The sequence below is a fragment of the Serinus canaria genome, chromosome 9, assembly GCF_022539315.1.
Source record: "Serinus canaria isolate serCan28SL12 chromosome 9, serCan2020, whole genome shotgun sequence".
Lineage (NCBI taxonomy): Eukaryota > Metazoa > Chordata > Aves > Passeriformes > Fringillidae > Serinus > Serinus canaria.
In genome coordinates, this window is record NC_066323.1 from 10,446,665 (window position 1) to 10,469,332 (window position 22,668).

At 46.0% G+C, this 22,668-nt stretch overlaps 1 protein-coding gene across 1 annotated transcript in view; it reads left to right on the forward strand.

Moving 5' to 3' along the window:
* LOC108961900 (tumor protein 63-like) overlaps positions 1-22,668 on the forward strand; it is a 32,427-nt gene that overhangs the window by 3,356 nt on the left and 6,403 nt on the right. The window contains exons 2-3 of the mRNA XM_018913325.3: positions 15,028-15,156; positions 16,016-16,148. Of these exons, the coding sequence (XP_018768870.3) occupies positions 15,028-15,156; positions 16,016-16,148 (262 nt within the window). The remainder of the gene's footprint in view (positions 1-15,027; positions 15,157-16,015; positions 16,149-22,668) is intronic.

The window sequence follows — 22,668 nt, forward strand, 5'->3', positions numbered from 1 at the left end:
GTCAGCTCTGAGTCATAAAAAGAGCTGATTATCTGAAACAGGCGGGATTTCCACCTTCCAAGAAGTGCCCACCTAGCTGCAGCTGAAAGCCACTAATGTAAGATGAAAAAGGCACTGTAATTATGATCAAAGTCCAGCTGTTGAGAGCTATGTAATTACTATCTCTCCCCAAAGCTTCTTTTTTTTCAGCTAATGCCTGGTTGGGGGAGTGATGTTTACAGATAAGTTACTAGTGTTCTTGGAAATAATGGTCATTAGGCTGTGTTTTACCCAGGAGCCCTCTTCTTTGGGGGCTGTTGGGAATGCACCTGCTGGTGCACTGGACTGTAGTCCTGCCTGCTCTGCTCCTCCCTCCCCCCATGCCCAGGCTAATTGGTGGCCTCAGGATTTCACATCATGGCTGTGTTGAAGGTGTTCACCGTGGTTCACTCTTCCCTTTTGAATGAAAGGGCTCTCACACAAGCTGCTCTTTCTCCTTTCATTTCTCACTTTGTATTCTCAGCACAATGTGATACAGTCCAGCCTCCCAATTCTTGTTAATAACAGAGGAACAGCCCTGAAAACCACTGCTCTCTGCAGCATCTGTGCTGGAAACCTGATTTCTCAGGATTTCTCAGGGTCCTGGGTTTTGAGGAGGTTGCTAAAATCAAAAAATCAAACAGCCAGGTATGTAGGAAAAAGAAATCTATTTTTAGAAAACAATGAAGAAAACAGTAAGAAATTATTTCAGAGGGGGTATTAGAAATTAGTTGGAATGCAGGGGAGTGTTTGGGCCATGGAAACATCATCTATTGGGTGCTGTATCTGGATGGATTTTGGTGAGCAGAGCATAGTTCCAGGCAGCCAGAGCTCCAGGGTTCAAAGAGATCTTTCACCAGCAGCACTGCATGTGTCACTTCACCTTTCCTCAGTGGTTCCCACATGTATCAAACAGGGCTGGTGAACAGACTGCAGTGATCAGACAGGAGTCTGGCCAAGGTCAATGCTGAAACACAGCACAAAGGTGGAAACTCACTGCACCCCGTGCTCATCACTGCCAACAGGCACTAGTGACACTGCTGGCTTCTGTCCCTTGGGTAGGGAGGGGACAGACCCAGGCAAAACCCACAGAGCTGGCTGCAGACAGCAGAGTGCTGTGCCCCTCATGGTTGTGAATCAATGCTGGAGTAATATTTTCACTCAGGTATCAGCTGGGTGACATTGTGACAGGTTTGCTAAAAGTTGTCACAGGGTCGTGTCCCACAGGAGCATCTCACCCCACGTGCAGGCTCTGCAGAATCCTGCATTTGGGCAACTGCACATTTTTCCCTTTCCTCATGCTATGCTTTGCTGAGGAATAGCTGAACTCCTGCTATGACAGAATGAACAAGTTTCAGTTGCCTTCACCTATGCAATGGGAGCCCAAATTTGCTGTGTTGGCAGAAAGACCTGAAGTCAAGTAAAGACACAGGACTTGGTATAGATCTGTTTGCAGAAACAGCCAGTGATAGTGCAGGTACTTTCCAGAGACTCAGAGAGGGCCCAAAAATTGTTCTGAGCAGTTTGTGGTGTGCTCAGGGCAGCTGGTGACTCCTGAAGGAGCAGAATTGACTGGATGCAGGAAGGAGAAGGTGCTTTTGTTTCTGGACTTTGTGAGCTCTCCTGTGGTCACATCCACAGCTATGCTGCCACCACTGGTAAAAATTCCATGGGGGAAGGACCACAGCTGGAGGCAGATGTACATGAGAGCACAGCATTCCATGTGCCAAAACAACTCTTGCAGAGTGGCCTCCTTGGCAGGAGGGCTTTGCAGAGCAGCTCTACAGGAGATGCCAGCATGGAACCTCTCAGCTGCCTCCAGCACCTCATCAAGCGTGTGTGCTGCTCTTGGTGAGGAGGGGAGGGTATTTATCTCATCTTTGAGGTCCGTTCTTTGGTCACTGTCCTGTTCTTGTACTGCACTCTCATCAGAAGATGGGTTTAAAATATAGAATCTTTGTGAAACAGCACTCAGGAGTTGCACATCAAACCCTCTTCAGTTCTCTCTTCCCGGCAGAGCCCCTGAAGTCTGCTTATCCCTGCTGCACCCTTTTTACTCCACAGTCACTGACAAGGACATCACTTTTTCCTCTTCAAAACAGTATAGCCTTCTCAAGAAAATACTTGTCTGCTTGGAGGTCCTTTGAGTGCTGCTTAAAGGATTAAAGTGGAACCAAACCAACCATTTTTTTTTCTCAGATCCCAAAGGACTGCAAGGAGAATATGTATGTCAAAGCTTTCACGGGGTCCTTTGTACTGTGAGGAGATAATACCTGATTTATAGTGCCTTGTCCAACTTCCAAAAATCCTGAAGAAATTAAAGAAGAAAGTTCTTAATAGTTCATCTATTCAGTGGTGTTTAGAATGTTCATGGTGCATGTTATAATTCCATGCTGATTTACACTGTACCTTCTGCTACAAGCTAATTTGCAAAAGTTCCTCTTGACAAACACCAGGATTTCTGGTCTGATACAAAGCAAAAGGGCTCAGCTTCGATTTGGGGAAAAATAAAACCCTCTGCCTTTCAACACGTGTCCAAAAGAGTATTGAAGCCTTCTGCATAAAAATATTTCAAGAGCAGTAATAAGGTATGGGGGAGGAAGGAGAGGCTTGGATGAGGAAGAAATCAAGAAAATTTGGCTTTCAGTTTGGTGCCTGGCTCTAAGCTAGTTTGGCACTTATGTGAAAACCTCCCTGGAAACATGGACATGGTGGTGGGAGCCAGTGGTTATTCTGCCATACAAATTTTGGCTTCTTGTTACCTTAAAATTTAGTAGCCCATGATCAACACTAAAATAATCAGAAGGAAAATGTTTTCCTGTAATAGATTTCTGAGGTTCGACTAGCTCTGCTTATAGTAGATAACATCAGCTCAGACAGCTTCATGAAAACTTCTGTATCTGTTCTTAGGCCTTACTTGGGAGTTTTTGGTGCCTGTTTATAATCACTCCTGTGTAGCAGATCACCTCCCCACAGGATTTTGCTACTGAGTCATTTCCAATCAGGTGTTTAAATGCCACAGGTGGTCTGATGTGATAAATACCAGTACACACAAGCAAGGGGAATTCAGTTAGTGCATGGAGCTATAAAGAGAACAGCCACCTCCCCAAGTGAGAAGGGGGAAACCCTGCAGTAAGTGATCAGGGCTTCAGCAGGTTCTTTGCAACATAAAAATAAGCCTGCTTACAAAACCTTGCCCTGGGAGGTTCAGTGTCTGTGTGGTTTAGTAATGTTGATAGGCACAAAAGTCACTGAAGGCTGAACAGATGCATAGAAAGAAGCTTGGTGAGCTGGATGTTGCAAACATCAGTAGCTCAGCTTGTATTGCCAGCAGTGTCTGGGGAGCAGGAGCTGGGGAGAAATATCAGTGGGATGGCTGGAATTGCTGTCAGTGGGGTATATGAGATGGTGGTAACAAGTGTGAAACTGTAGTTCAGCTGGCGTTGAGAGTTAACATGGGCATTAGGTCGTCAAATATTGCAGGGTTAAAACTCTCCAGGTAAAACAACAAAATTCCTTTACACAGTTTTGCAAGTTTGGTTGTTCATATTTGTGAACTTTCATCTTAAAATATACAGGCTGGAAGCATCATTCCTGTTTTGGATTAAAAAGGTGATGCTATATGTATTCATAGCACTGCAGCAGCTACAGCTTTAAGATTATCACAAGCAAAAATCATAAATCACATTAGGTGTGGCAATGTATTGATAAAATTATAGGGAGCCAACCCTGTAATTTCTTAGCACCCGACATAGTTACAGAAGCAGAGATCCTGTGAGCGCTCCAGGTAGCATTCCCTTACACACCACCAGGGTTCCTGACAATAAGTTCATTTGTTCCTGTCTTCCAGGACTATAATCTGCTCTTAATTCTTTGTCCTTCATCTGCCCTGTCTTGGAGCTATTTTGTGACATGCAGGAAGGTTTTTGTAAGTGCTGTTATTTCTGAGAGAAGGATTCTCTGCCCTTGGGCTTAGGAATAGCTGCCTGCCACAGAGTTGCTACACTCTGAAAAATGCAGCCCACATGGTATTTAGCAGAAGAGCTCCTTTTCCTGTAGGAGTACCACGGGTGGCAAGGGTGAGGAGTGGCAGTTAATGCTTAGTATCCAAAACACACCAGATTTCACAGACTGGCCGGGGAGGTAACAAGTTTGGGGAGCTTCAACGAAATTCGTATTACAGGAATCTGCACCTAACATCTGCTTTGCTGGTGTTTCTGTTTTGCATTTTAATTATTTACTGAAACTCAGGATGTTGCTGTTTACAGTTTCCTTCTTCTGAAGAGTTCTGGGGACTTTCTGTATTATCATGCTGATTTATTTGATATTTTTTTAAAAATTCAACCTGTGAGAAAAAGCTTGTGAGAAGGACTTTATAAGTCCCCTGAGCAGTTCATAAGGAGTTTGTGTAACTAAAGATAGAAGCAGTTTTTGTAAGAGTAGGTACCTTAGGGAGCCAAGTGTTTTACCTGGCTCAACACAAAATGTCACAAGCCTTTTGCAGTAGTCAGTCTGAGAAGCCTCCTGTTCTAAAAAAGAAGCATGTAATTCATGCTCCCTGTCATTCCCTCTCTTCTCTCACTATATTTATATGACTAAATGCCCTGCAATGCATAGTTTCCCAGGGCTGAAAATCAGCATGGGCTGCATGATTCCTCCTGCTTTGCTTCCTCTTGGTGGGGGGACCACGCTGACATAGCCCATGTGGGCTGTCCTCTCCCTGCTGCCTCCTCACAGTGGCCAAATTTGGGAAATGCCTGTCCTGTTTGTGCTGGGACAGCAGCAGCTCAGCACCTGCTGCTCAGCATGCAGGAGTGCCCAATGCTTTCCTGGAGGTTACAGCTACAGCACATCAAGCACTTGGCAAAAAAACTCCAGGAGCTGTTGGGGCAACCCTGGCAGAGGCACAATCTGACTCCTTGACATGTCAAAAAAGTTCAAATCTCAGCAAGTTTAAAAGAAGCTCCACTCTCGGCAGAGTGTGTTACTGTCCTTAGGACCATGTGCCCTTGATACTGCTGATAGCGATATGGTGCAAGCAGGGAAGAGGCTGCAGGCAACATGCCAGACTTTGAACAGAGCTCAGAGCATGTTGCAGGGCTACAACCCCATCATGAGCCATTGGGGCCACAGCCTTTTGCTCTTTGCACCAGTCTCCACTGGAGTTACCAACCAGGGCAGCCAGGAACTCACAGAGATCTCCCTTGCAGGGCCCCTGGCTTGGGGGCCCAGCCATACTTGTGATGAACCCTTCATCTGGGCATTTCTCTCAGGCAAATAAACAAATAAATAAATAAATAAAGCAATTTTTCATTCTGTGTTGTGGTCTCTGTATTGGTATGATGGAGGTAGACCAGTGAAAACTTAGTGATGCTGGTTGCACTCAACACTGCAAAAGTTTGGCAGACAATAATTCAGACAGCCCCATTTCTGTGGGAAATGCTGAAAGCTCCTTGTAAAAAAGCAATGAAATCAGGTAGATTTCAGTCTGTGATAGCAGGAAAAATACTAATGACCAAATCTCAAAGAGGGGAATTTGATTTTGCAAGCCTCAGGAAGATGAGACTTCTGGCTCTTGCCTCTCAAGAACTTTGCAATTTTCCTTATTAAATATCTAAAATCACTAGAGAAGTGCAGTGCCGAAGACCTGTCATAGCTCTATTTTTCTCATGACTGGCACCTCCTGAAAATGACCTTGCCCTTTTTTATTTCTGGGTCTGTTGCTTTATTTATTTTAATAATCCCTGGCACTGCAGAGATCTGAGTATCTGAAATGATATGGTTAACTGGTTTAGGCTGCTTTGGACACTTAACACTGCTCCTCCAGGAAAGATGAGGGGTCTCCCCATCCTTCTGTGCAGCAGAATGCAACAGCAGAGGTGTCTGAGTTCTGACTGCCCCATGTACCCCCAGGCACCTGCTGCAGATCACAGATGGTGGATGAGTGGGTTGTGGAGTGATTTTGGGTCAGGCACAGACCCCAGAGAGACAAAAAATGGTCTCTACTTTCTTCAGCTGTAACTGCAGTTGGACAGCAGAGGTTGGCATGTTGCAGCAGGGCTGGAGGCAGCACTGACCCATCAGGAGATGTGCTTGTCCTCTCCTTCCCTGAGAGGAGGATGCATCACTCCATTCATCCTGCTGTGAAACTACCAGGGCTGTCCAGCTACTGAACTCCTGTATCAACTTCCAAAGTTAGACCCAAATACATGTTCTCAGCTGGGTATTTGAAATAGAGGAGATAATATCTAGTACTTAGACCAAAGAGATTTTTTTTTTTTTTGAAAGGGACTTGCAAATGTTTTGTGGCTTCTGGACAGTTTGCCTGTGAAGCTTTTCTTACAGAACGTATTTTTGGACTTGGACACAAAATACCTCAGAATTTTGAGGGCTGGGCCTGGATTTCCCACTTGTGCTGCCTTTGAGAAGACTTTCTCACTTACTGCAGTAAAATATCTCATCTCTGTCCAGCAGCTCTGACTCTTCCTTCTCCAGATGGGCACTGCTTCTCACCACCACTACAATAGGTTTGGGAAAGGGATTGACTGGAAAAGTGAGTTACAAAATAATGCAAATGTTTTTAATTGGTTTTGGGTTCAAGGCTTTCTTAAAATTGATTATTTACATTTTCTTTTATTATCTAAATTTGGAAAGTCTTGTTTCCCTGGAGATGCACTGAGTCTCTATGTGCTTTACCAATTTGGGGATTATACCTTAGGAATAGAAGAACAAAGCTGGACAGGTCACCCAGGGGCTGGGGCTTGAGCTGTGGTGTCCTGAGCTCCAGGTTTGCATTCTAACTCTGGGCTTCTCCACACAGGTGGTCTCCTGTGGGTTATGAAGAGTTTGTACCCCAGACTAGAAAGCACCAATTGCAGTGGGTAGGTGGGGGAATTGCTGTGGCAGTGCTTCACCTTGGCCAGGGCTGAGCAGAAAGGAGGGGACGTCCATGGCTGAGCTTCTGAGGATGGATAAGAAGAGGTTGTCAAAAGTTGAGTGGGAGATAAGAGATGTCTGGGAAAGTTCACAAGATGCTGAAGGAAAACCTGAAGGAACAAAAAATAAATAGGAGAGAGAGGCTCAGGTTGGGGTGGAGTGCTGAGCTGCCTGAAGCCCTGAGGATGAAATCTCTGTTATGCAAAAGTGGTCCCTGTTGTTGGGCTGACAATGATGCTATGTAGATAGCTGATTAGATGAGCTGTTGATAGGAAATGCAGTGGGTTCCTGGGCTGTGGAGGTACTGAAATTGCTCAGCTTCAAGAAGCCACTCCCAGTAGTTTGCAGGGAGTATGCCATGCAGTGCTCATTCTGGGAACCCCAGTGGGAATGCAGAGGGAGTCTGTTCCTCCCAGAGGAGCTCTGCAACCAGCACTGGAGCAGGGCAATGGTGTGGGGTGCAGGGCTCCTTTGAGGGGCTGCCACAAAGCTGCAAATGTTGCCTTCACTGCAGGCAGTCTTACTCAAGATGAAAGGAGATGATGAAAGTAGAAAAATCCCCCTTGTGTTTTGCAGCATGGTGAATTAGGAGGATTACTCTGTACAGCCAGTTTCACTTTCTTTGATTAGGTCAGTGTTGCCTGTGCACTGAAGACTTGAGTAAAGAGCAACCAGGAAGCTGAAGCATCCCTTCCTACTGCTTTCCATTCATCTCACAAATGCTTCCAAAAGACAAATCTAAGTCACAGGGAGATCAGGAGGCACTGTTAGAGTAGACCCTAACAGAACACTCAGCATTCCTGTGAGACAGAACTACTTTATTTCCCCCAAATACCATAGAGCTCACAGCTGCAACAGGGTGTGTACAGGGCAAGCACCCCTTGCCTAGAGAACAGGAGAAGCTAGCTGTCCTCCCTGGTCTGTCCTTGACAGATGCCATAGGACACCAGCAGTGTCACAGAGCTCTTTGCTGCTGCCACTCCCTGTTCCTTCATGTGTTCTCTACATCTCCTTGGCTGTTGGCCACTTCTGAGATCAGGGTTCACCCTTCTGGCAGTAATCTTCTTTCATTTTCTAATGCATATCCCTGTGCGACTCGACCACTCTCTCACTGCTGCCCCTTCCCATAACCTGTGCTGCTGTCCACATTTTTTTGTGAGAGACCAAATCAGTGAAACATCTGATGTGGGAACCAGGAAAAAAACTGCAGCATAGGTGGAAGTTCTATTCTGTCTCAAAAGAATCCTCTGTTGGTGTTTGTTATTCCTTACATTTGTCCTTTCTAACTCATCCATCTATCAGCATTCTCTTAGAGTTATATTTTAGGACTGACACATAGGAGCAGCATTATGTGCAAAGACAATCTGAAGGGTTTAAAGAGCTTGCTGGAAGTCTAAATTTTAAAATGCTAAACCTGAAAGCTCAGCTTAAAATCGAAAGAAGAATAACGGCTCGTGAGCTCAGTTCAGCACAGCCTGCCTCTGCCAGGATGGGAGCCAGTCTCTTTTGGGCTCCTGTGAGTTAAGACCTTGGAATACGGCATCAGGCGAAGAAAGAAGCAGGAAAATGCATTCTACAGTGCAATTAATGCTGCAGAGAGAGGCTGCTTGTTGATGAAGTAGACATAGAAAGAGGGGCAGTAGAGGTAGATGAAACTCAACTGCAGTCTTCTCCGAGGGGAAGATTCTGCCTGTCTCCCATTTGGATTTCATTCTGCCCCCCTGTTTAGGGGGTAGCAATGAACCTGTTTGATTTCCAAAGGTCTCTAACCTTTGGGAAAGGGTTACAAGGGGGTGCTTCCAGGGTGTGCTCTGCTGGCTGAGGGTGGCTGCTCCAGGCAGGGGGACAAGAGCGCTCGCAAGCCGGGGAATTCCAGATGACATCGCCTGCCAGGCGCACGCCTGTCCCGTGCTGCCAGACCCAGCATCCTTCTCCTCTTGCACAGCTGTGAGCTTCATTAGGTACCGATGTCTACAAATCACTGCAGTGTTACAATGCAGAGCAGGGGGAATTCCAGCAGGACGAGGGCTGCCAAGTTCCTACAGTTTTAACGGTGTGATCTGAAAAGGAGCCCTCTCCCCACACAAAAACTAAAAATACAACTGACTCCAAGATTCAGGCATTTCAACATAATGCTCATGAACTTTAAATCGTTTACCACTGGTTTTGGTGTGCTTCAAGGTGTAACTGGAGAAGGCAGGGATGAGCATGTGGATTGGGATTGCTGGAGCTGAAGCTGCCGACTCCTCTGTGACTTAAATCTCTATACAGCTTACACCCTGTGGTGGCTGAGGGCTAATATATCAATATGATATTAATATATTAATATCAATTAAGGGATTTTAAGGGGTTAAATGCTGTATAAATTCAGGAAAAAAGATTAGGTTTCAGTCTGGATTGGAATTCTCCTTCCACCCTGAACTCTGTGTGTGTCTTAAAGCTGGTCACAGCTTTAAGACACACACATTTCGCAGCCCCTTGATTTTCATTCCTGGGCATCAGCATTTTGTTGTCTGAAAATAAATGGAGTTTGGGAGTTTCTTAGTGCAGGAGGTACAGTGTATACTCTATCAGAAGAAATTAAGACCTTTCTAAATTTCTCTAGTGAACACCCAAAATCACTAGGTCCTTTTAGAGCAAGCATCACATTGCAACTTGGGTGACCAAGGTTGTATTTATGGCTTGCTGACTAATGGTGAGTAATTCTATAACCTCCTGGTGTCTTCGTTTTCTTACAGGTAATATGGGAGTAATCACACTATCTTCCTTTGTAGAGCTCTTTGAGAACTATGAATAAAATGAGGCACATTCAATAACATTATTTAGACCTTATTAATCATTAATAAACATATGTTGGGTACATTTGTATAATGTGGAAGTGCTGTCTTCATAAGAACATATGTTCTTCTCTCTGCATCAAAGTTTCCTGAGTACTCTACTAGCATATTCTTTAGGGGACTGTAGCTTGTGAAAAAAGATCAAAATTTATAGCTTACAAAGACTTCGCTCACCCCATCTGCATGTCCACGGACTGAGAACTACAGGCCCAGTGATAGAAAATTGTACACCACTGATAGACATTTCATAGGGAGAAGCAGAAAGCAACACTCACTCTGTAGTTTGGGAACAAGCAGAAAGAAAGCTCCGAATCATTTTGCTCATCCCTGCTGCGAAAGATTTTATTTTATAAAATTTTACACTGTGGCTTTACACCAACATCAAACCACAAAGTTCTTCACCCATAAACCATGCTGATAACTTCTAAGAACTTGCATACTGCTGGAGAAACACAAAGCAAACCAAACCTCCAGTTTTTGAGGGAAGTTATGGAGAAATGGAGGTGCTTGGACCTCTTGAAACCCAATACAGCAGCTTCACTGAGATACATTATTCATTTCTGGCTTCCTCACAAACCATGTTATTACCCTGGAGTAGTTGAGGGTGTTGAAGCACCAAGCCCGTTTTGGATGAAAACACAAAGGAAACCAGCTAGCTCTTGGTTGCAACAGCCTTTATTTTTGGAAGGAGGTTGCTGGACTCACACTTGCGCCAGCGGTGCTCGGGTGCACCCTGTGTCAGATCTGACCCCTATCAGGGCAGGCAGATGGCATCTGCCTTTAAGGTTCAAAGCTACAGAGGAGGGGCTGGGCTGTGCATGCTCAGTCTCCAGCCTGGGTCTTGCCTTCCTCGGGAGCTTGTGGCTTTTCCCCAGTGGTAAGTCAAACCCGGGTGTTTTGGTTTAAGCCCTTTCTAAGAAAGGTTGGTTGCAGTGGAAGGTGGTATTTGGGGTGAGAAGTGTTCCTGTGTTGCAATAGTTGAGTTTAATGGTTTTCTGTCATTGTTTCCTGGGGTGGTGAGTGGCTTGTTTGCTTAATCTTTCATCTCTTTAATAGGAAGGTAGGAAAGAATAATGTGGTGAAGAATGGAAGGATTTGCTTAGACTGAGCAGTGGGAGCAGAAATGGTCTTGTTTTCTCTCCACTTCACCACCACTTTTATGTCATGCTCGGCCAAGCAGCCAGGGCTTCATTTTGTCCCGTGGTGGGACACTCAGCTCCAGGGAAAGATGACAGCAGTGGCCACAGCTTATGAGAGACAAATGCTGTGCTTTTCCTTTTTTGGAAGAGTGAGTTGGTTTTGGTTTGGGTTTTTTTTCTGTAAACTCTGAAATGGAGTGCTGTGTGGGCACAGCTACAGGTGCGTGTTGCTGTCATTGCTGTGTTTTCAGAGATGTCACTCATCAGTGGGGTGGTGACAAGGGGCATCACCTGGGGCACATCCCCACTCAGGGGCTGTAACACAGCTCTGCTGGGGGAGTGCTCAGGAGGCAGCACAACAGTCAGTGTGCCTGGGGCCCCAGCCCACCTAGTGAATTTGGAGAAGTGCTTTCACCTGGACTCTGCGCTGCTCTTGTTTCAGCAGATAAATAGGAGCTCAGTGGGAGGGCGTGGTTGCCTGAAGCCTGTCCAGGGATCTCCCGGCTCAGGAGCAGTGTGCCAGTGCTGCCCAAAGGAACCCTGCTCTTGGTGAGGTGCTGCTTCTGGGAGAAGACTTAACTTGCTGTTAATAATCCCCTGGTGGTTTTTAAAGGAGGGGCTTGTGGATGTAATGTCCTATTCAGCTTGCAGTTTGATGGGGGCTGTAAATCCCCCTGCAGTTCCTGCTGCAGTTAGTGCTTTCTGTTTGTGAAAAGCATCCTGCCAGATAGTTCAGCAGCTGGTGCAGGGACCTTGCAGACTTTGAGCAGAGATAACCTAGACAAGGCTTACTGCTGTGCCTTGTTCTGTTCTAGTCAGTATTTTGGTATAAGAGGTTGTGTTCAGTAGTGCCATTTCCTGTCATGGCCTTTGGGATGATCAGATGTAGGTAAAAGGGATGTTGTTTAAATGGTTGTTAATAAAAAAAGCATCTGGTTCACAGAAGCAATTTAAGCAATGCAGTCTTGTGATTAACTTTAGGCACTCAACAATTATTTTACTGAAAGTAGAGCATTTGTTGGTGTGGGAAAAGACAATTAACTAAAGTAGTGAAATTTATGCACAGATTTTACATAGGCTTTAGCTGTTTTTTTCCAGTGGAAATTCAGACACTTAAGTATGTGTTTGGGTTTGGTAGACAGGAGCTTCTCCTCTATGTTAAAGGCTGTTAGTTCAGGAAAATAGCCCTAGGTTTAGATTCTGTTGATAGCCCAGGGAAGGAGACAGTTTATCTGGCATACAGCTTTGTGCTGAGCTGAGGTTGGTTTTCTTGCCTTTTGACAGCCCTTTTGAGAACAGGGTGCACCAAACTGAGTTTCCTCTAATGCTGGGGCCTCCTCTGTAATGCTGTGGCCTTGTCACAGCTGCCTTGCCAAGGCTGACTGCCTAATCCTGCTGCCTCCTTTGGAAATAGAGCTGTACAGATAGTAAAGGTGTTGCAGAGAGTGTTGAAGGAGTCTCTGTGAAAACATTAACCAGGAGACTCCTTGTGCTTGCTGTAGGGAAATGTGTCTTTTTGGTCATCAGGTAAAATCTTGCAATGCTTTTCCTAGAATCAGTAAGCTAAGAGCTTGTCTGGCTACAGGGGTAAAGATGATGCAGCTGGGAAGTGTCCCTCTCTGGAGAAATTCAGAGTTGTGTTTAGTAGAGGGATGCACCAGCTGTGTCCTTAGCTGGTGCAGTGCTTTCCAGCAGCTCTGTTAGCTGCCAAGGTGTAGAGGAACAAACCTGGCTGTATTAGTTTGTGCAGCTGGTATCTCCTGCACTGCTTGTTTGGGGCAGGTTTGTGGAATTGCATCTGAACAGGACCACCAGGGCCAGAGCAGGCAGGGGGAGCTGGGACACTTTGCCTTTTTGAGACAGAACTTTGTCCAGCAGTGAACCAAAGCTGGGGCGTGCTGTGGCATGCAGGAACCTTGTTGCACTGAGACTTTTAGAAGGGACGGTCTCTGAGAGAGGTCTAGTTTGGTATTTTTCCCTTGAAGTCAGTTCCTGTCTGTGTAGTAATGAAATGTGATTTTTAGTGTACAAGTCAAAAGCAGTTGTTATAAGTGGCAAATAATTGTTAGAAATGAGCACTTTGATGGTTTGAGAGAACCCATTGTAGGGTTTCTCTGCCCATTCCTGGTGGTCAGGACTGGGTGCAGGGTATTGAGCAATGCCTGTGGTCTGTCTGGGTTCAGCAGCAGAGGAGGTTGCAGAGCTTCCCACTGTGCAGCTCCAAGGCTCGTGGTGGCATTGATCTGCAGTTTATATGACAGGCTTAAGGCCAGATCTGTTCTTCTGGGTTTCAATATGGCATTCTTGAAAGTGTCTCACCTGACTGAAAGCCTGAAAGGAGTAATTTTGGGTACTTTGTGGGAAAACTGCTGTTCTCAGAGGATTTGTGATTATTTTTTCACATGTAGTGTGGGCATGTGCTCGCATCTGTGAGGCAGAGCTATTACCCCTGCACTTCTGCATTTCATTTTTGTTTCTGGCTGCTGGTGAACTTTTAAATTATGCTGGAGGTTTTTCCCCTAATCACAAAAAGGATGAGGAACTGAAGTGATGCTTTCACCTGTTTTCAGGCATGCCCAGCACTGGCTCCAGGGGGCTTTTAAGCCATTTTTATTTCCCTTAGCTTAGAATAACAATCTGCTCTTTTCTAAGAGCATGGAGTTCTGTGGACAGCAGAGGTGAGAAAAGCCGAGCTTTTTGCAGACCAGAGTCATCCTCAAAATGTAAGGGGCTATAAAAATTCAGTAAAAAGAGCTAGATACCTCTACGACAGCAGCCAGAAGTAAATACTTCAGGAAAAGTGGAGTAAAAGCACTATAGTGTGATCCTCCCTCTGAAACACTCTTTCTTAATTTTGGCAGCTTAATAAATTAGGGTCTTCCATACAATTTGTTTAGACCATTGTATTAATGAGGACCAATATGTGCCAAACCAAATATTAGTTCAAGTCTCTTTGGAATCCAGTTGTAACCTTGGCTCCTGCCGTGGCCATTCCCCTGGCAGGGAATGTGGCCGTTCACTTGCATTGTGCTGAAATAACTCTCATATGGAAATTTTGCAGGACACCCCCAACCCTATAGCAGGAAAGGGGGTCACCTGCCTCATACTCTGAAGTTGATCTGAGAGTTTTTGTTTTAACTGCAAATATAGTGGAGAAATTCTTCCCACCCCCTTTACATCCCTACAGCCGTCAAGTATTTTGACATGGGTCTAAAAGCTGCTGTGTTTGAATTTAGAAATTGGCCAGTGGGATGAGAATGTGCAGCTGTGGAAGGCATGAGTGCTCCAGCTCTGCCACTGCTCCTCTTGGGCCCACCTATTTCTGTGAGGCTTGTGGGAGCTTAAGGGGATAAAAATGGCCAAGGTAATTAGCAGATCTGGTAGAAATCAGTTGGTCTGGCTCAGAAACTGGTGGAGGTGAGAAGGCAGTAGAACAAGCAGATAAAATCTGATGTGAATTAACTTATATCCATAGAAAAGAAAAAAAGAAAACAAAAATATTAATATTCAAAATAAAAAGAGAAAAACAACCAAAAACCCCCCAAACCAAGCAAAACCACAATCCAATACTTAGTTCATGACCTCAGCTGCAGTGGCGGGGGTGTAGAAATTACCTAAATCATTCAAGGACATGCCATTTAAACAGGCACACAGCCTGGGAATCCCACAGTGGAATCCCACACTGCTTAGCTGCTTCACCCACTGCAAAGACTACCTGTTTCATATGGGAAGTTGATTATTTGGGGGAAAAGGGAAAATGGTTTGTTTGGGTTTTTTGGTTTTTTTTACCCACTCTCGGATTCTTATGACACAGCATCCCAGTGGACTCTGATAGGTATTTAATTTACTGGAAAGTGTGGCCAAATTCTCTCCCATCTAAATGCAGCATCTGCAGCAGTCTGGAATGTGTGTTGTACAGCTGTGAATGTCTCGGGGCATTCAGAGTGTCTCCTTTTTCACACAATAGCTACTACTTAAGGGTTTTCATCAAGCTGGACTCATGAATTCAATTATTCAATGTCTTTGTGTGTGTTTTTCTTTTTCTTTTGTTTTTTTTTTTTTTCTTTTTCTTTTCTTTTTTTCTTTTGTTTTTTAAGGTTTGTAGAATCCCCGAGCCCCTTCTCCTGGAAGGAGAGTTACTACCGATCAGCCATGTCCCAAAGCTCTCAGCCCAGGGAATTCCTCAGCCCAGAGGTAATCCAGCACATCTGGGACTTCCTGGAACAGTAAGTAAGCCTTATGTGGAACATAAGGAAGGTGTTTTAGGGCAGGATGCCTCTATAATTAGGCTGCTCGGGGATTGATGCTGGGGAGTTTGGAATCTCCTGTACTTGTTGATTAGATATGGCTGTGATGATTGGATGTGTCAGTCAGTGGTGACTGACAGCTCTGGAGCTCCCCAGAGGCCCTGCACCCAGGCTGTGGGGACCAAGTGGGGTCAGCTGTGACACTGATTCTCTGCCTGGCCTCTGGTGGCTGAGCTGGTCAGCAGTGACACTGATTCTCTGCCTGGCCTCTGGTGGCTGAGCTGGTCAGCAGTGACACTGATTCTCTGCCTGGCCTCTGGTGGCTGAGCTGGTCAGCAGTGACACTGATTCTCTGCCTGGCCTCTGGTGGCTGAGCTGGCTGCTTCCTAAGGCATTTCCCCTCAGGAAGTGGGCTCATCACTCTGTGTCCAGGCTGCATGTTTGCCCCTTGCTGATGCCAGGGAGGGAGAGGAGGTGAAGATGGAGCAGAGTTTGCCCTGTCAGGTCCACTGGCTGAAAGAAAGCTGACTCTGTTCCCATTCCTGACTTGCCGTGACTGACGCTGAAACAATCACTGCCCTAAATCCTCCCTGAGTTCTGTCTTTGAGTGATTTGACTGCTCTGCTCTTGCCTCAGAGCGAGTGAAATGTCCCTCAGGGCCCTGTCCTGGTCAGGGCTGCTGCAGTACAGTGGTGAGGAGGGGGCTGCTCCTCAGTAATCCCTGACTTTGCCATGAGACTGGCTCGTGGTAATGCCAAGTCCTGGGCACAGGGAGGAAGGTGGGGTGGTGGAGAACAGACCTTGGCCAATTCTAACTCCATTACTGTGTTCTTTCCAGGCCAATATGCTCGGTTCAGCCAATTGATTTAAACTTCATTGACGGCCCATCTGAAGATGGCTCCACAAACAAAATTGAGATCAGCATGGATTGTGTCCGGGTGCAGGACACCGAGTTGAATGACCCCATGTGGGTGAGTAACGAGAAACTTCCTCAACCTTTTGGGGCAGAAGGGGAGTTTTTGCAGGAGCTATTCCAGCTGAATTGCCCCAGGGCCATCTTCCCACCTTGGCTGGTTCCTCACCTGCTCTTCTTCTCCTGAAGCAGCAGTGGCAGGAGAGAGGGATGAGACAGCTGAACTGGCAGGAGAGCTGAGGAGCCTCTTGCACAGGCTACTCAACCATCCCTGCACTCTCCTTGCTTAGAGCTAGTTTGACCTCAGGGACGAAATAATTTGGGTTCTGGGCACTGTTGCAATTTTGCTGACCAAGGCCAGAGGTTCTTCACTGGTTTTTCTTCTCTTGAGGGTCATATATGAATGCAAACTTGTTTTCAGACTGTGGTTGGGTTCCTTTCCCCTCCAGTTTCTTCAGACTGGAGAGTGTTTGTAATGAGTCTTGGCCATGGGTGTCTCAGGGATATGGCTCAAGACTGGAACGCAGATGAGGCACTGGTGCTTGCTGGCTCATTGCCTTTGGCACTAACAGACCGGCTCTTTTTTAGCAATACCTCTTCTGAAGAAGCCAGGTGCTTTTCTTGCAGGCTAGAGCAGGAGGTGTTTCAGGAGTTTGAGTTGTTTGTGTCCTGTTTTTGTACTTCTTGGGTTTTGTATACTTCAGGGTAAAAATAACGTGTAGTTTGAAATTTATGTTGAAATTTATGTTCTTGTAAATTTTCTTGTTTCTCTGGATGTTTCCATCTTGAGAAACTGTTGTTGTTTAATTCCCTGGCTAATCAGCCACAATTTTTGATGTGCCCAGTGATGATGTGTTGGCAGTCTGTATCCTGGTAGCGTTTGTGACCTGGAGAATTGTGTCTGCAAGGAAGGAGCTCCTGGGTCACTCTGGTTGCAGACCCTGGTGACGGGAGGTTTGACCTGTCAGTGCTGCACTGCTGTGACTGCTGGGGAGGCTGCAGTGCTCTTCCCTTTCCATGAAGGTTGCACAGGGTTAAAAAGCTGCTTTGAGGTCGGGTATGTGCCTGGATAATGTGGTGAATCCAAGTGCACAAGGAGAGGTGACCTACATCAGGGCTGGTTATCTTCTGATTCAGCATTTGGTGGGGCACAAGGGGTGGGGTGCAAGCCTTCCATCAGCCTCTAGATCTTAGTTTTTTCCACCATTATAGCACAGCTCCAGTGAAATGGTGTATCCTTATTAGTCCAAAAGATTCTCGATGTTTACAGGGGATTTGGCTTTTCAAAGTGGACTAAGGGTCTGTTTGAACTATGTCCACCTAAAAACCGATTCCTAACAGTTTAAAGGTCATTAGCAGTAACTTTTCTCCTTCCATACTCAAATCTGCATTTGCGGCATTGAGCACGAGCTCACCTCCCCATCTCCTGTCACTCCAGGCTGTCTGCAGAGCCCTGTGGTGGCTGTTGGGCTCACTGAAGGCCTGTTCAGTCTCCCCTTCCCTCAGTGGAGCAGTGAAACATGAATGGAAAGTCCCTTCCCCTTGTTCTCTCTGAGCACTGCTGCCTGGGAAGGGGACAAGCAGCTTTTTCTATGCAATTACTTCTTGCTGATGATGAGTTTGAGCCCAGCCTTGCAGGAGGCATTTCTGGAGAGGCCAGGCTGCAGGGTGACTTCTTTTTTAAAAGTGTTTTTTACTGATGTGACAAGCTGAAGGGGGAGCGGGGAAATTCCATCCCATCCTCACCCTTACTGTAAAGGCAGCAGCTCGGAGTACATTAATGTATGTACATTAATAAATGTTCCAGTTTGTCTTCAGTGGAAGACAGCACCTTCTCTCAGTTGAATGCTGGACAAAAGCCTTCACAAAGCAAAATATGCACTGCAAACCTGTGCAAACAGCCCATCTTTTAAAATGAGGAAAGCTCTTTTTACTCCCCTTACCACCACCACCACCTCCCTATAAATTTGCAAACATCCCTGACAGGTGACAACTCCCCTTGCAGAGAAGTCTGTGTTTGCTTTGCTGTTTCTGGGGCTCGCAGCGGCTGCAGCTTTCATTGGCAGAGAATGTGTAGCCTGGGGCAAGGTGTTTGCTTTAATCTGAAATACCTTACAACTCTCTTCCCCTCCAGCTTCTCTTTTCCTTTGGATGGCTTCGGGGCACGAGCTTCTCTTGCACCTGTCTCTCCTGTAACCTCAGCCATGTCACTCCTAGACACGAGGTGCTGCACGCAGCTGATTGCAGCAAAGGGTTGAAGAGGGCAGATAAACACAAAGGAATGCAGCAGAAACAGAGGGGCCCAGGGAGATGAGCACTGAGATCAAGGCAGAGTGCTTTATAGTATTACATTTGTCTTAGGAAAAGAGCAAGGCCGGTTTTTCTCCAAAACGCATCACCATGTGAGATTTAAATGGGTGCAAAGCAATTAAGAGTGGTTTATTTAAAGCAATTGTCCTTGTGTGGACTTTAAAGCAATTCCAATCAGCTTTTAAAATAAGATTTGCACCTTCTTGCAATTTATGGCTGAGAAATGAAACTTGCAAATGAAACGTCTTAAAATATGTCCATCCTTGAGCCTAAGAGTTGTGTTGGTGGAACCTGAGATTTTTTAATTCTTTTTTATTATTTGACTTTTGGGAGTACAAGTGCTTATTCACAACAGAACTAATAGTGGGGAAGGATCTTCAGGGCCTGAAGAAACTGTCCCACAAGTAGGCTGGAAAATGAGCACGAGTTTTGCCCTGTTGAACCTCATCAGTTGTGTTCATTGCCTTGAAAATGCAGCTCTTTGGGGAGAAGCCCCTAGGGGAGAAGGCTGGGTGATACAGAAACCCCTCTTGTCTGAGCTGTAGCCCTGTCTCTTGCTGAGACCTTGCAGTTCTCATGCACTTGTTTTGAGGAAGAAATAGTCTTCTGGGCCTGAGTAAGAAGGGGGTAAGAGAAACTGGTGATCTGCTCTAGCTTGGGATGAAGAGGTCTGAAGGGGGCAGGAAGAGGTTTCTGGCTCGGGTATAACATTAGATAGTCAGCAGCCGTGCCCAGCCGTGTGACCGGCTCTTTCACAATGTCCTGGGTGGCCCATCCTGGCTGTCAGCTGTGGCTGTTCCTTTCCCCTGGTGTGAACCACAGGCAGACTGGGAAACCCCAGCAAAGATCTGCCTCTTTTGCATAACTGGAGTGAAGGGCTGGTGGTCCCTGTGGGTGTGGAGAGCACTTATTTTGTGCCATGGCCCTGGTGTGGGAAGGAGCTGCAGATGGCCAGGAAGGTAAGTTGCATGTGTGTCCTTGTGGGCCTCCTGCCATTCATTAAGTGCACCAAAGAAGGTGGTCCCCAGCCTGTCGTCTGGCCAAGGATGTAGCCAGCAGCTGTGGGGTGTGGTGGGGTGATGTCTAGTTCCCTGCATTCAGGATGAACACTGATTGCAAAGCATGTATCCTGCAGTGCTAGAAATCAGGTAAGGTTACAGCAATTTTATGTTTGTGTCTGACTGGTTAAATGCCCTGGGGCACCAGGGAGGAGAGGTCTGGAGATCCCTCTCTAGGAGTGGATCTGTGGCAATGCAATAACCCCTGCATTGTCCTGGCGCCTTCTTAGTGCTGTCAGCTCGCTCTCTTCCAGGTACAAAATTGCTTTCTCTTACCATGTCTCAGAAGTCCTGTAAGCTCATTGATGCTAAGAGTTGCTGGTCTGGACCCAAAGCTGCTTTGGGCTGTGGATTTCAGCAAGAGCATTCTGGTAAAAGCGTTTGCAGAGTCTGTGAGTCTTCTGCCACCACCACCCCAGCAGTGTGGCCAGGGCCCCAGGGACCCTGTTGGCAGGAGCTGGAGTGCTGTCCCCAGGGATGGAGCAGCTCACCCCCTCCCCCTGTACATACCTTCCTGTCATGCCCCTGAGCGAGCCGTCCTCCCTCTTGCAGCCCCTTGCCTAACCAGTTCAGTGGAATGCCTGCTCCCCAGACAGTGCCTGGTCAGAGTTTTCTTAACCTGGATCCATCCCTCCCCATAAAAGGCAGAGAAAATTCCTTGCCTTTTTTCTCCTTTTTTTTTTTTTTTTTAAATTTATTTGTTCTCCCTCATCTTCTGCAAATAATCGTGGGGATTTGCTGTGTGTGGCTTGATCAGGCAGTGCTGAACAGCCTGTGGGGTGGGTTTCTACCCCGGGGATGGTGGTGTGTGTAGGGCTGTGTTTGGGTTTGGGTGTACAGCTTCGTGGGCTGTGGGTGTCCCAAGCCTGGTAGCTACGGAAATTTTGGAAATGCATAGTGTGTGTTTCATAGTTTTAAAACTAAGAGCTTCAGCTCTGTGGCTCTGCTGTTCTCCTTTATGCACAGAGGTGAGGTAACAGTAGGCTGTAGGGTAGATAGACTGAATGCATCTTGTGTAGGAAATGGAGGTGTTGAGGCTCTCAGCCTCAGTCCTTTACCAATGACCCACCTCAGAGTTGGTATCTGATACTTCCCAATGGAAACAAGCAACCTTTCCCATAGTTAATTTGCTGTAGGCTCATGAAAGTGCCACCAAACCACCTTGACCTCCCAGGCTGCAGACCAGCAAGCTGTAGAGAAGCAGTTCTGGCCCAAGGTGGCTGCTGGCTCTCCTGTGCATGCTCTCAGCCTTAGCACCATGTAAATCAGTGATTCATATTTGATGGCCATGCACAGAATTCCTGGTCCCCATCATGTGGGAGCTGTGGTGAGGACCAGCTGTCCACCTGATGGACAGACACAAAAAGCTTCCCCCTCCTTGCTGTGTTCTAGCCAATGCTGTGTTCTAGCCAATTCCTCCTCCTGTGGGGGAGCTTCCCCTCCTTGCTGTGTTCTAGCCAATGCTTCAGCAATGAAGTGCAGGCTCTGAACTCTGATAATTTTAATTGCTTCTTGAAAGTGTTTTTCTGGGTCAGGAGAACCACTTGTTGCAAGGTAATAGCTGAAGAAGCAAATGAAAGTTGGTTGTGGGGGGGTGGAACTGTGGGATGGAAGGATGTCCCTGTGTGCCCACAGCAGGGCGGGGAGCTGATGTGGTGAGCAGTGCAGGACTGTGCAGGGACTGGCTAACACGTGATGTGTGCTGCCACGGGCTCTGGCAGCTGCCACAGCCCTGCATTTTGTTGGGAAATGGTTTTGCACCTGGAGGATGAGGCTGATTTGATAAGGAGATGCAGCAAAGTGGCTTGTGTGGCCATCCGTTTCCATGCCTAAGTATTCCAGGACTGACCATAGCAGAGAAGGAAGGAAGGACTTTGTACAGCACAGGGATGTGATCAAAGCTTTTACTACTGTCTGGTTTTTGTTTGAGAGAGTTTGAGGCTTGCCAAGTTTCTCTTCTTTGTGGTTATTTATTCGTTCCATAGCTGTGCAAAGAAAGTTGAGATTATGCAAAGACATTTCCATAATGAGCAAAGGCATTATTCTATTGGAAGCTTCCCTCCAGCACCTCTCCTGTTTGCATTGAACTCAGAAGCTCTCCTAATTTAGGCTTGGCTTTGTAAGCCTGCTGCATAGGTCCCTCCAAATGATCTAATCATCACATTTAGATCCAGATCTAGAAATGGTCAGTTCTTTCAGATAACAATGAATGTAAAGAATGTATCTGTATGCTCAGTTTAATCAGAGTCTGAAGACTTCCTTTGTCTTGTGTGTAGCCGGGCTCTAAAGACATATTTATGTTTCTTTAAAATAATTTTTCCCTATTTCCTTTTCCTTTGCTATTTGGCCCTAGTTCTGGCTGCAGTACAGGCATGGGTACATTTCTTCTTGTTGGAATGTAGCCAGTTGATGAGCAGTATCCTTTAACCAATGTCACTTCCCAGGATTCTCAATGGTACTGAAGAAAACTAAAGGGTGATCTGTGTGCTGTGTGATCATTTTAGAAGCATATTTAAAATTCCTTTAAATATTTCTTCCCTTTCAGCATCTTGCTGTCCATTCATCTTGGGAAGGAATAAACTAATTTTAAGCTGAAAAGCACGAACCTACAGGGAGAGAGTCACAGTGAAATGGGGTGTTTCAGGAGGTGTGGCTTTAACTCCCCAACTCTAGTGCTGTGAGCACCTGATGTGGAAGAGTGTGGTAACTGGAGTCGTCTGCCTATATGCAAATGCCTCCAAACAAAAGAAGCAGTCACTTCAGAAAACATCTTCCTCAAGCAGGTAGGCCTGCCTCCAAAGGTTTCCATGGTGCTACGCATGCTCCTTGAGCAAGTATGGAGCAATAAAGTGTTAGTGCTTATTTTACATCTCTAAAAGGTCTGCACAAACACCTAATTAAAAGGCATCTTGATCTTGAAACAATAGATTATAGGTGCTTTTTCCTTTGGAGAAAGTTTAAGGCCTATGCTATCTTGATGGGAACTTCACTATTGTTTCTATCTAGTTGATAGGATGCTCTTTTTTCCCTCAAAATTCACCTTCCTCTGGATGTTTTGTTTGTGTTATTTTTCATTGGGTTGGTTTTTTTTTAATTATAAACCAAATTGTGTGAAGAAGGAAAATAAGGTCCTTTTCTCATGTTAGCTGGAAGGGTGATAACTGAGTTGTCCATATGCAGCCAAATGAAAACTGTGGAGCTTTATGGTAC